General features: G+C 48.5%; 1 protein-coding gene across 2 annotated transcripts; it reads right to left on the reverse strand.

The window, feature by feature from the left end:
• Positions 1-2,368: 2,368 nt before the first annotated feature.
• GNB4 (guanine nucleotide binding protein (G protein), beta polypeptide 4) lies at positions 2,369-12,137 on the reverse strand. 2 transcript variants are annotated; one of them, XM_010161109.1, is made up of 9 exons: positions 12,037-12,137; positions 8,120-8,158; positions 7,292-7,398; positions 6,314-6,377; positions 5,609-5,771; positions 5,369-5,435; positions 5,025-5,226; positions 3,848-4,064; positions 2,369-2,723 (listed from the first exon to the last, which is right to left on the reverse strand). In XM_010161109.1, exons 1-9 carry the CDS (start codon positions 12,091-12,093, stop codon positions 2,617-2,619), a joined length of 1,023 nt encoding a protein of 340 aa, XP_010159411.1. In that variant the 5' UTR covers positions 12,094-12,137; the 3' UTR covers positions 2,369-2,616. The 2 variants fall into 2 exon arrangements, with proteins under 2 accessions (XP_010159411.1, XP_010159412.1); XM_010161110.1 differs by lacking the exon at positions 8,120-8,158 and having other exon boundaries at positions 12,037-12,093.
• Between the last annotated feature and the right edge of the window lie 342 nt (positions 12,138-12,479).

Raw genomic sequence — 12,479 nt, forward strand, 5'->3', positions numbered from 1 at the left:
GTTACCTTTAGGCTTTAAAAAAATACCTGAAGCCCATCCAGGCCAGCGACCATCACCTCGGCAGGAGCTATCCCATAGCTGTCGCCCCGTTCCCCAGGAAGCACCAGGTACCGCTCCCCCAGCTGCGCGCAGGCGTCCCTGCGCCGCAACGTGCCAGGAGCCACCTCGGGGCCTGCAGCGCTACAGCCGCCCGTGCACCCGAGGGCAGATGCCGGCGGCTCTGCGTGAGGCCTCTAGGAACCTCACGAGCAGGGGGCTGGCGTTCCTCAGCACTTCCCTCAGCCAACTGCCCACCCCGGCAGGGAAACGCGTTGCAGCAATACCTGTAAGAGCCATGACCGCGTTGACGGTCCACCCAAACTTCTACGAAAAGTTATATACAGCTGTAAAACTGGGTCTGGAGTTTCACACGTAGAAACGAGTTTTAATACCAGAATGTAAAAATGGCACCTGCCTTCGCAAAGGTGGCAACTAGGAAACCGGTTCGAAACACACTTCTATGGAAAAGAATCCTTTAGAAAAAGAAGATTTTCTTAAAATTCCTTAGTAACAAATTTCCACAATGATCCACTCAAGGCAGCTGTGAGTTAAAAAAAAATAACCAAGTGTACCACTAGGAACTAAACAAGGCAAGATCCCAAGGAGCTGCTCGCTTCGGAGCGCCAGGAATTCCACAGCAGGTCTGCCAGCGCAGACAGGGCACGAAGCGCAAGGCTGAGGGATTCCTGCCACGGGACACAGCGCGGTTTTGGTCCTGCCCCGCGGTCGGCTGCGGGTAACTGCCGGCTTCTCCAGCACGAGGCGCGCCCCTCTCCTTTTTCAAGCGACTTTACTGCGACCGACTGGCACCGTCGCCATCCGAGACACGGCGGGTTTACAGGCACAGGCTGGAAGTACTGAAATCTCTGGTTACAAACATGAGAAACTTGACGATGCGTCCTCTCGGCCACAGACCTGGTTTGCTACGTTGTGAGGTACCGGGCACTTAGTTACCCCCCGACCCAGAGCCACCCAGGCAACCCCGCACCTCGGGTGGGGGCGGGTTAACGCTACCAACCCCGTGATTTGAACCGGGTCACCCAAGAGAAGCCAACAGCCTTAATGCCCCTTTCCAAAAAGGCCACGGACATTCAGATTCCCAAGAGAACACCCACTGCGAGTGCAGGGGTGCTGCCAGGCACCCCAAAGGGGAGAAGGAGTCGTCCCAGGAGTTTCGAAGGGGCATCAGTCACTCGCTCTCCCGCTCTCTGCGCTCAGCCCTACCCGAGCAGAACCCGTCGGCAAGGAGCGACCGCCACCGAGACCAGCACAGAGCCAGGAGGAGGAGGGGAAATGGCTATTTACAGCGTCAGAGCTGCAGGGCAACTGCCACCCAAGCTGGTCGCAGGAAAAAAAACCGGCCACCAAAGCGGGGCGCAGGCTGCCGTGAGCACAGGAGAGCCAGCGAGTCGCCAGGCGTACGCGACCTTTCCGAGGGTCACGCGGGCGCGTGAGGGAACGCGGCTCCTTTCAGGTAGGGCAACTCCTGCGAATTCACACTGCACCTACCAGACGAGTGCTTTGGAGTGGGACTTTTCCATCTTCAGGACTTCAGGCAAAGTCCCCCCGGGTTTCTCGGCCGATGGCGGCGACCAAGCAAGCGCTGCCCGCACGCCCAGCGTCGCACTTCCTCGCCGAGAGCGGAGCTGTCAGGAGGAAAAGCGCCCAGCCGCTTCACGGCAGGCCCGCAGGGCCCCCCGCGCCCCGCCCCAACCCCAAGGCCCGTGTGGCCTGACTGCTGGGACAGGCTGCAGTAAGGAAGCCGGCGCTCCTGGAACCACACCGGTATCTGACTCCTTCACCATTTTTGCTGTTGGTGCAAGTCTGCCCGGCCTTAACCACTCAGTGTGCCGAGGCCGTGGCTGCCAACGGATGAACCAGGAACCAGTGGCTTGAAGGAAGAACCCCCACGATTGAAAACAGGCAAGCAGGTCAGGAAGAGAGTGAGTAAGGCGGTAGGTATTAACTGGGAGTCTCCAGGGCCTTTTAAAAAAACCCCTCACCTGCCTTCCGTTATAAAAACACGTACATACCATGGGCTTCACTCTATCTACAGTAAATTCACAAAAAACATGTAGAACAGCAACCTAGTTCACCCACTACGAAACTCGGAAGTGACGTCTCGGGTTAAAAGCAAAGCTAGAAATGCAGTTCCTTAAAAAACGCGAACGTGTTTCTTTACAGACAGACAAATGTTACATGATTGGCTGCTCTAATGTGAAGGCTCCGTTACGTACAGAACCGGGACACGGGATTAGCGGACTGAGCACAAGCAAAAACCCCTCCGGGACAATCTAACCAAACCACCAAAAACAAAAAGACTGGCTCTTAGTCTGTCGGTCACCATGATCACGTGTGCTGGCCCCTTTTAAAAAGTCAGTGATTTCTTCCCCCCTCCCCTATTTCTTCACTTGATTTTTTTTTTTTCTAGTTTACAGAAAGCCTTTTTTGTGTAATAATCAGTGAATAGAAAAACTTCACCTGCAAATACAAGGTAGAAATGTTATTTCACAGCTATAGGCTGCAGCATTGATCTCTCCAGGTCTCAAATGGAGAATGTACATGTTTGGCTCCAAGTTAATTCCAGATTCTGAGAAAACTGTCCCAAGACCCCGTAGCTACAGCCATGCCGTCATCAGTGACACCTAAACAGCTGACGCGGTTGTCATGGCCAGCAAGGACACCTGGAAAAGAAGAAGCAAGGAGAGTTAATATTCGCGGGATGCCAAGGACGTCAGCTGTTGCTCTGCTCTCCCAGGCAGCCCCCAAAGCTCCAAGGTCTGACCATCCTTCCTGTCTTCACCCATCACAACCAAGGAACTCGGCAGCGAGGGATTTGAAGGCATATACACACAATATTGCCTCCAGTTTTCTCTCTGCCTCATCCCTAATCAGGCTCTGCTGTTTTTTCCAGCAATGCTGTCCACAACTCCAGCCATCGAGTACTCGCACGCTGAAACGCGATGGCTACTGACAGTGCCCTCCAGACAGCGACCGCCTTGAGTTCCCCCTGTGTTAACCCCAAGGATGCAGGAGCCTTCCTGTATTGTGTCAGCTGCTGGAAAAGCAGCGCTGTACCCTGCATCTTCCCGCCTCGCTCCTACTTCCCTTCTACCCATTCTCACCCTCGTCCGCTCTCCCACGCCCAGGTCTAGCGACGCTCTGCCTGTGCATGCCCCTGAAGGGAGAGGATGGATTTGCAGTCTGAAGAGCAGAATCGAGGTTCAGAAGGGAGCCAGACCCATCCTTCCCACCGCTGGGTGAAGCGAGCGATGTAGCAGTGCTACAAACCTGCCATCTGTCCCGACACAAGGGACTAATTCAAGGACTAGAAGCATCCACTTGCCCTCTCTCCCAGCAGCAGGAAGTTATGGTCCCCAAAGCAGAGCCTATTGTAACTTACTACTACCTAAATTAGCAGAAGTCAAGGCAGATGTGTAATCTTGTACTACCTGATTTCATACACTTCAGTGAAATACATTTTCTGGGGATGTAACGTGATTTTGGAGGCTGTTCCTTAGCCTCAAGGTGGCATCTTCCAGCACAGATAGGTAACAGCCAGTCCCCAGGAGCTGGAGTATTGCACTGACCAGAGCATTTACTCCCCGCATCGTATAGGTGAAACTGCTGTCTAACAACTGGAAGATCCAACCACAGGCAATACAAGGATGCCATTCCAAAAGACAACAGCGCCAACAGGAAGCAGATGCCGTAATGTCACCAACGGCACTGGCACAGGCTCTGCACGAACTCCGCATATCCGCTAAGGGAACGCGGACCCGCAGCCGGCGGCGCGGCGCGCACTCACCCGCTCGCTCCCCTTTCAGCGTGTCCCACACGTTGCAGTTGAAGTCATCGTAACCTGCTAGCAAGAGGCGGCCGCTTTTGGAGAAGGCTACGGAAGTGATCCCGCAGATGATGTTGTCGTGCGAATACATCATTAACTCCTGATCCGCACGCAGGTCGAAGAGCCGGCAAGTGGCGTCATCGGATCCGGTGGCAAATGCGTGTCCATTAGGGAAAAACTGGAAGTTGTAATTAAGAGACAGGAGTTTGACAGCAGGTCATGCACTGTCGATGCATTATTGCACAGGACTAGTTTGCCAGGGTAAGCAGATTAATGTCAGAAAAATGCCCACAGGCTGTGCGCCGAACCGCTTCCAGAACAGTACCGGTCACTCCAGGATGGCTGCAATTTTGCCCAGACAGCTCCCGCAGGTGTATGGCAGGAGTCAAAGGGGGCACAGCCAACTCCTGCGGAATGAAGCAGGCGCGTCCTGGCTGCGGGACAGATGACCTGGGCCAAGCGGCGCGCACCGTTCCAGCTCGAGCCGCTCGGCCAGGTTGGCTCAGTGGAGGCAGGAACTCGCCAGCGTGCAGTTCAGTTCCCAGAAAACCTACTCTGCATCAGCCACCCTTACAGCAGCCATACTGCTCGAAATGGGAACGGAGAGAGCTCAGCACAGCTCAGGATTCAGGTCTAAGTATAGGAACTGCATTTTTCTACACGTCATGCTTTTGGTATTTTCTCAGCCATAATAATTTTTCATGTTTATCAAACCCAGATGCAGCTTAGACTTAGATTTCGTTCCCGATTTATCAGAGCTTGCATCTCACAGATTGGAACACAGCGTTACTATGACAGAGAGGAAATATAATCCAGTTTCTAAACATTACAAACTGATTCCAGGGACGAACATTCACCGCAACTCCTGATTCTAGCTTTGCCTTCCAGAACATTTCGCAGAAAGCTCTTTTCAGCAGAAAATACCAAGTACGCTTTCGTTCAACAAAAAGCTTAAAGCTGAGGACGCCTGGCGCTTCTGCTCCCTCTCAGCCTATCGTGTTTATCCACAAGCTGCAGTTTGTAGCCCGCTGCCACACTGCAAAAAGCTCCCCTCCTCTGCTCTGTAAGCTGAAGTCAGGCAACAGTAGCCGTTATCCTCCCTGCCCCTTCCCGTGCGGAAACGGAAGCGATCACTTACACAAACGGCATTAATATCCGACACGTGCCCGGTGAACGACTGCCTGCACATTCCGTCTCGGATATCCCAAAGCTTTGAGGAGGCATCGCAGGCACCCGAAACGAAAGTCCTCATGTCTGGACTCAGAGAGAGACTCATCACGTCACCAGTATGGCCAGTGAACGTGGTGGTCTGTTGACCAGTTTCAATATCCCACAAAGCGCTGCAGATAAAATGACAACATGAACACGGTATACTTGGTTATTTGAGAGTTTTAAACATGAGTTAAGGGATTGGAGAAAAAAAAAAGATAGGGAAAAAAAGACAAAGAGATAACAAAACCCCACCAAGGCTCAAAAACTCACCAAGTGGTGTCTCCTGAGCTAGTGACAATTTGGTTGTCATCTAGAAAGCGACAACAGGACAAGTATCCTAGAACCAAGACAGTTACATTAGTTTCAGAGCCAGGAGTAGTAACTAAAGCTTAAAATCCAAGAGCAGTGATTGAAGTTCCCCCCCAGCTAGTCGATAACCCACAAAACTATTCCACAGTACGCCTCTGGGCGGGCAACAAAACCCAGTGCTGAGGGCAGAGCATGGCTGACCTGTGTGCCCCGGCAGCTCTCGGCTCACTCTCACGTTGCCCTCCCTGGTTTTCAGGTTGTATATGGAGCAGATGTTGTCCAATCCACCACAGGCGACGTAGTTCCCGGACGGGGCGTACGCGCAGGTCATCACCCAGGAGGATCTCAGGGGAATGGCGTGCATCTTCAGAGAGAGAGAGCTCGTGAACGCTACGCTCGGCGCTTGGGCTTTACAACACGCCGCAGCCCCTCTCACACTTCTACACGCACACGTACCCCGATGAAAAATACTAGTAGTCTCCAGGGTGGACACACAGAATGTCACTACAACATCACTGAACAGCAAAGCTACTCTAAACTTAAACACCTGTAACACCTGGATTTCTTGGTCCAGTTCTACATCTCTGAGCTGTAGGTTATAAAATGGGATGGTTGTACCTATGGAAACTGGACAGTTTACAGCAGCAAATCACCACTCAAAGCTTTTCTCATTTAACAGCCCTTAAGAAACAACAAACCATCCACAGAACAACAGTAAACCACTTTCTTTACCCTTAAGAGCAAAGCATTACTGTGAATTCTGAGGTTGTGTATGGCTACAACTTAAACCCAAGACTGCTTCTTTTCATTTTTGCCTTGGAAACACAGAGAAAATAGACACGAACACCCTCAAAACACACAAATTACGCATGAATTGTTGATAATTTGGATTATAAATAACTCTACCTTATTTGTTGTATAGCTATCCCAAATAATTAATTTTCCATCTTGAGAAGCACTGACCAGTAGCCTAAACAGAGACACACAGAAGGAGGATGTCAGTATAAAACAAAGAAAAAAAATCTCAGAATAGACATAATCATGCACGATTACCAAGTGATTCAGAAATGTCATCGTTTCATTACTACCCTTTTTTGGGGGGGAAGGGGGAGGACAAGATGTGTTGGAAAACAGATGCAAAAAGCCACAGATAACCTTAGTGAAGAATCCAGTGTCCCCCGGGACTCGTGAGTAACAAGGGACAGAACCCAACTTACTGGAAACCCATTTTATGAACTCTCTCCACAGCTGCTTTTATTTTTCGTATACTAATATTTTAGTATACAAAAACAAACAGGAAATTTAGGGCAAAATAAATCCTCTTCTGAGAGCATATTCTAGCATGTCTGGTCTACACGAAGGAGAACAGGCCACAGGGCTCTGCTGACACCCCCCCATCAGTTGCTCTGAAGGCGGTGTAACAGAATTCCGTCCTAGAAACTAAGTGACTCCTCGCTGTGTACAAAAGGTTTTTTTTTTTCCAATGTATCTTCTTAAAAGTTTTTATATCTGTTATAACAGAAGTTACATAATTATCCAACACCTTGGAAAATACAGGATCTGTCATTCCAAAGACAGGCCTGACCACACACCCTCCTCTGCTTACGCAGACTCAAAGAGCTCAGTTAAAACTGAAGAGAGAAAAGGCAAAATGTCTGTGGTGAGAACAGGCAAAGTCCCTCTCCTTTCCTTCAAGGCTTCTCACTGGTTCTAAAAAGGCACAGCATAACCAAAGACCCAAACCCCAGCGCAGCCGCGGCACGCGATCCCCCGGCAAGGGCACCAGCCCCAGGCCACGGGGCTCCCAAAGCCGGCATTCGTGCTGGAGTCGAGGATCTCATTCCTAACCCGTACGCTGCAGGTTTCAGCATCCCGTGTACACACCTCGAGTCGGATCCCCAGTGCATAGCGTAGATTTTGGCTAAGTGACCTCTAAGCGTACGCCTTGTTCGCATCTGAATCCGACCCACTGAGTCCAGACTTGTTGTGATCTAAAAACAAATAAAACAAACCCCTGAGATGCTGAGGGCTATTTTTAATACACAAGATAAGTACACACAGTTGAACTTTGATAGGAAGTAAGCTATTTTGGCATGCAACACAAAAAACCTCAGTGTACGGCTCAGGACTAGGTCCATGCAATGCCGGGGAAAGCAGCTTTTTACGGAAGATACACTACTACACTTCACAATGGCTGTACCTGGAATTTCAGAACATTTTTTACACTAATACTATGTAATAATGAGGCTGTTTCAGATTACCAAATCTGAGAATTTTTTCTTAAAATAAATGGAAGAAAATCCTCCAATATTGACCAAAACTGTTAATTTTAAAACACGGCAGAACTTTGAATGCAAAATACTTGTCTGAATTACAGCTAGAAGACATTTAAGTCTTGCTAAATACAGCAAGCACAAACCCACACTCTCTCTGAAAGGTAAGCTGGAAGCAGGACCCTTTAAGACAGTCAGGGTTTTTTTTTTTGACTGGTTGGGCTTTTTCTGTGGTGTGGGTTTTCCTTGTTCGTTTGGGTTTGGGTTGGTGGCGTTTTGTTTTAAATAACTGCATAAACACACGGTACATTTCCAAAGGCTGGCTTCACTCTGCTCTTTCAGCTACTAAACAGGAACATGGTACAGTCACAAAATTGTAGGGTTTTGGGGGTTTTTTTATGTATCAAACAACAGCCTATACGCAGAGCCAAGAACCTACCTGAGCAAGAGTTGTGTCACTGCATGCTTTCCTTGCATCCTGAAACGAAAGAACGGAACACTTTCAATCTAAAAGGCAACACCGAGTGTCAACTGAGAGGAAGCATCTAAAGGAAGAGGTAACTTCAGCTGGACTTCACCGCACTCCGAAGCCACAGGCCAACAACCACTCACAGGCCAACACGCCTTCTGTCACCCTTGTGGTTTATCGCCCACGGAATCTAAAGCACTAGCACACAAACTGGGGGGTGGTGGAGGAAGAGGGACTTTAGGAGGGTCATGCCCCGGCAACCTTTGAGTCTGCCTTTCTACAGGAATGCGTGATTCAAAGGCATCTGGAGCCATCCTAAAGTCCCAGTGCCTACCCTCGTCCCTGTATTCCTTCCCCGGTGTGGATGTGTTTGCTCAGGGTGTGCTGAGCACCAGGAGAAGCGGAAGAACTGATGCACCTGAAAAAACAACCAGATACGTTAACGTACGATTAGCCAGCTTTGGGCTAGGTGAGGCGCTGGCCCGAACTCTCCGTGCCATGACAGGGGGAGCACGCCGGTTGTGAGACGCAGGATGAAGATCAACAGGCAAGGTCTGGAGAGCAGGACAGACAGACAGACAGATGGCTTCCTGAGGCCTAAGCTGCTGAGGCACTCAGACTAAAGGAAGGAAACACATAGTGTATCGTGGACTGATGGTGCTCAGGTCTCCAAACAGGTATGTTAATCAGGACAGCAGAACAGAAGACAGCCTTTGCTTTCGTCTGTATAACCAGAGGACCGGGTTGGATGGGGCTGAGCCTCATCTGCCACACTCCCAGTTTTCAAAAGCCAGTTCCAGTTACCATCGGTTGCACCGCACTGCTGCAACCCAGACTCTCGTCTTTGAAAACCAGGAATAGCACAGTCAGCAGTCACTTCCGAGAAGCCTGGTTTAAAATAATCGGCTTAAAATTAGACAGGAACTCTACAGCACAAGCTGAAGATAAAACTATCAACAGCATTACTGAAGGATCAACCACAAGACCCTCTCTAACCCCCTGCAGCTTCCTTCAACACCTTCCAACTCCTGCAACCAGGGAAGCGGGCATCCCCCGAGGGCCGGCCAGCCGCCGGCGCCACCGATTCCTGCGTCCCCCGCGCCCCAAGGAGGCGTCACCTCTGGACACTGAATGGCAATGTCCTTTTTTGAGAGAAGGAACGGAAACATTCCCTCGCGCGTTCTGGAACCGCACCAACAGAGTCAGACGAGGATCTTGAAATCCTTCAAGCTCGCGCTTGAGAGTTACTTGACACTGCCACTTTCACGATGTTGTAGCGCGTGTTTATTGTGACCACCCGTGACGGTTTTCCTCCCAGAAAGTGGACTAAGTCATCTCAACTGGTTTTTACAAGGTTTGAATGGCAGAAATATTTATAAAATGTTGATGTCTGCAATCAGGAGGGGTTTAAAATACCAGAGCAGCAAATCCCCTAGCCCTCCGGACTTATTTCATCCACAGGAAGAAACACGCTGCATTTTAAACAATCTCAGTTGTTTAGCTGAGCTGAAACACTTGAAGATGTTGAACGTAACATGAATTCTGAACACAATCTCAACAAGGGAAAGCAGTTTTTTGTTAAACTGAGTGCTATTAGCAACACTGGTACTTGAGGCTGGCTAAAACTTGCCATACGATTGGCAAAGCTGCAGGAAAAGCAAAGTTTCAACAGCCCACTTTGTCACATTTTAACTGTCATTTCTCCATATGCAGCCTCGTAACAGAATCATTAGTTCCTCTACATAACTGTAGTTTTTTTCTCAGTTCATGCAGTAGAAAACGCAGAATTTGTGAGAAAAATCGATCCCTGCACACGATTTCCCAGCATACACACATAAGATTTAATTTTTTTTCCCCCAAACTGTATGTATTTTTTGAAATACAGTGTCTTTTTTGTTCAAAATGTCATTCAGTTTGCAAGGACACTGCACCAAGTATGCAACACTTCCATAAAACCGTATCCTGGATTTCAGTTCTCAAAGTGAGGACAGGTATCACTTGGGAACATGATTACAGACAGAAATAGGAATCACCGCGAGCCACGAAGCCATCCTGCTGTCTAACAGTTCATCCTTCACTGGTGTTGCCAGCTTCCTGCACTAGAAATCCAGTGTCTTACTTGCCCCCTCGGTCATAGCCTACCTGTGTACCGAACAGCTACAGCTGCAGTAACAGCACGGGGGGCAGAGGTACTCACATCACCTAGATATTGCCAAAAAAGTAACACTAGACATTTCTAAACCACTGCAGACTCGAAGAAGTCTATCTGCAAACTGACAGCCAGGCAGCACCGCTTATTCTGCTTTAGGAGGCTGCTCGGGAGATTCTTACTTGTAATTCACTTAAAAGCACAAGCTGATCTTTCACTATTATATTCTCAGAGAAGATATCAAGCAGAACCCATGAGCTGTAAATAACGAAGACCGCAAGCTTCTAGCCACCTGTAAGACATCACATGTTGTTAGCAACCTCCCCTCTTTTTAGGAGTGCATCAAAGATAATTCCTGAAAATTACCCGCCTGCTAGATATTCTAGACACTTAAAAAATTTCTTTTAGACCCAGTATCCATCCTCTTACCCTTCCCAAATAAAACACCTGTTCAGAAAGACAACAGCGCAATGATTTAATAAGAAATAGTCACCTACACAAATACAAAGCTAAATTATTTGGTCAGAAATTTTCTGGAAAAAGTATGACATCATCAGGAGCATTGTCTGACTGCGTATTAACCTGCAGTTAAAACAGTTAAAGCATAAGGTATCCAACCCTGCACTCAGATCCGAAGAGGCAGACGCTAATTGCCGCTGCTGAGCCGAAAGACTCACTGGCAGTAGCTACCCCTGTGTAGATCCTGTTTCAAGTCGGGGCGACAGAGTTAGGAGAGAAGCGATAAATTGACCAGAAGTCACAAAAAACCACATCCTTACACCAAGAGCCAATCAGGTCCTTAGGCTCCAAAATTAAAGACGCACACATTCCTGCAACACAGCTTAGCTCTCTTCCTTGCCTAGTACTTGTTCTCCACAGAGCACCACTTTGCACGAAGCCAAACTGACTGATTGCTAAAACTGAGTTAACAACTCAACACGCGGCCGTGAGAAAGTCTTTACGCATCAGGCGGAGGAAGAACTGAAACGCTCTGCATGCCTTTTATTTGTGCAAAGCTGTAATAAAGCTTAAATTCACCAAAAAAGGTATTTTAAACCAAAATCCATTTGCATTCCTCTACACAGTGCAACACTGACTGACGCCGGGCCTGTCTTTCATCCGTGCATTGAGTGAGAACAACAGGGGCCGGGACTCTGCACAACAGGTCATACCTGGTGTATCTTGGACGAGTAATTTCAGCAGAGGATTAGCACATACAGCGGGATTCGCATTTCCAAAAGAAGAAATTCAACAGGAAGCAAAGAAATAGGGCCCATAGTCATTCCTTCAAGTCACCCCGCAAGGTCTTCCCTCACACTCCGTGCTTTGACTGCATGCTTATCAAGTGGCAGTGCAGTGGTGAATTTTAGCCCAAAACAAGCGTTTCTAGTACTCCTAACTTGTGCGTAGATTCTGCAAGCTTGCTGCTCTTTTCTTTTGTTTTTTAAATCCAAAATAAAAAAATCTGCAGAGACACACACCCCCCACCGCCCAGTAACAAAACACAACAAACGACAGTAAGAAATAAAACATTTTGGTCAATAAATACTACGAATGGATTTCATAATACCTATGGCTTGCTTCTCTGCTTTTTAAACAGATATTCTGAAAATGTCCTGAGCTCTGCACAACTTAACACAGGAGCCAGTGACTGATGCAGGATTCCATGCAGTCGTTACGCTGCAGTCTTTTAAAGGAGGAAATTTATAACGAAAAATAAGCAATTAGCAATCCTTACTCGGATTTGATTTCGCAGCTGCTCTGCCTCCTGCCGCAACTGTTCCAGCTCACTCATCTTCAGTCTCTATTTCTCACTCTCCACCGGTGAAGAAAACCTGCCAAGGAGAGAAGAAAAGTAAGGTTCAGTATCACTTTCTCCTCTTTAACAAAAGAAAAAGCTCCATGAACCTTTATATATTTATTCTGCCTTTAGAAAGGCTTCCAAATAGACACCTCCTTTAGCACAGTCTAATAAATTTGCCAAGACCCAAGTTATTGCAATTTCTGAATTACTACGAAAAGCAGAATTAAATGAAGTATGTTTTGAATATCGAAGCTACTGTCAACAGAACCACCCACTGCACTTCAGAAAGCTGTTCCTGAGGCGTGTGTAGCACCAGCCTTCTTGCCCAGCCAGACCCTCCGTCAGCCTCCATCCCAAGGTGGCAACAGAGCACAAAG

This window comes from Eurypyga helias, unplaced genomic scaffold (genome assembly GCF_000690775.1).
Source record: "Eurypyga helias isolate BGI_N326 unplaced genomic scaffold, ASM69077v1 scaffold8591, whole genome shotgun sequence".
Classification (NCBI taxonomy): domain Eukaryota; kingdom Metazoa; phylum Chordata; class Aves; order Eurypygiformes; family Eurypygidae; genus Eurypyga; species Eurypyga helias.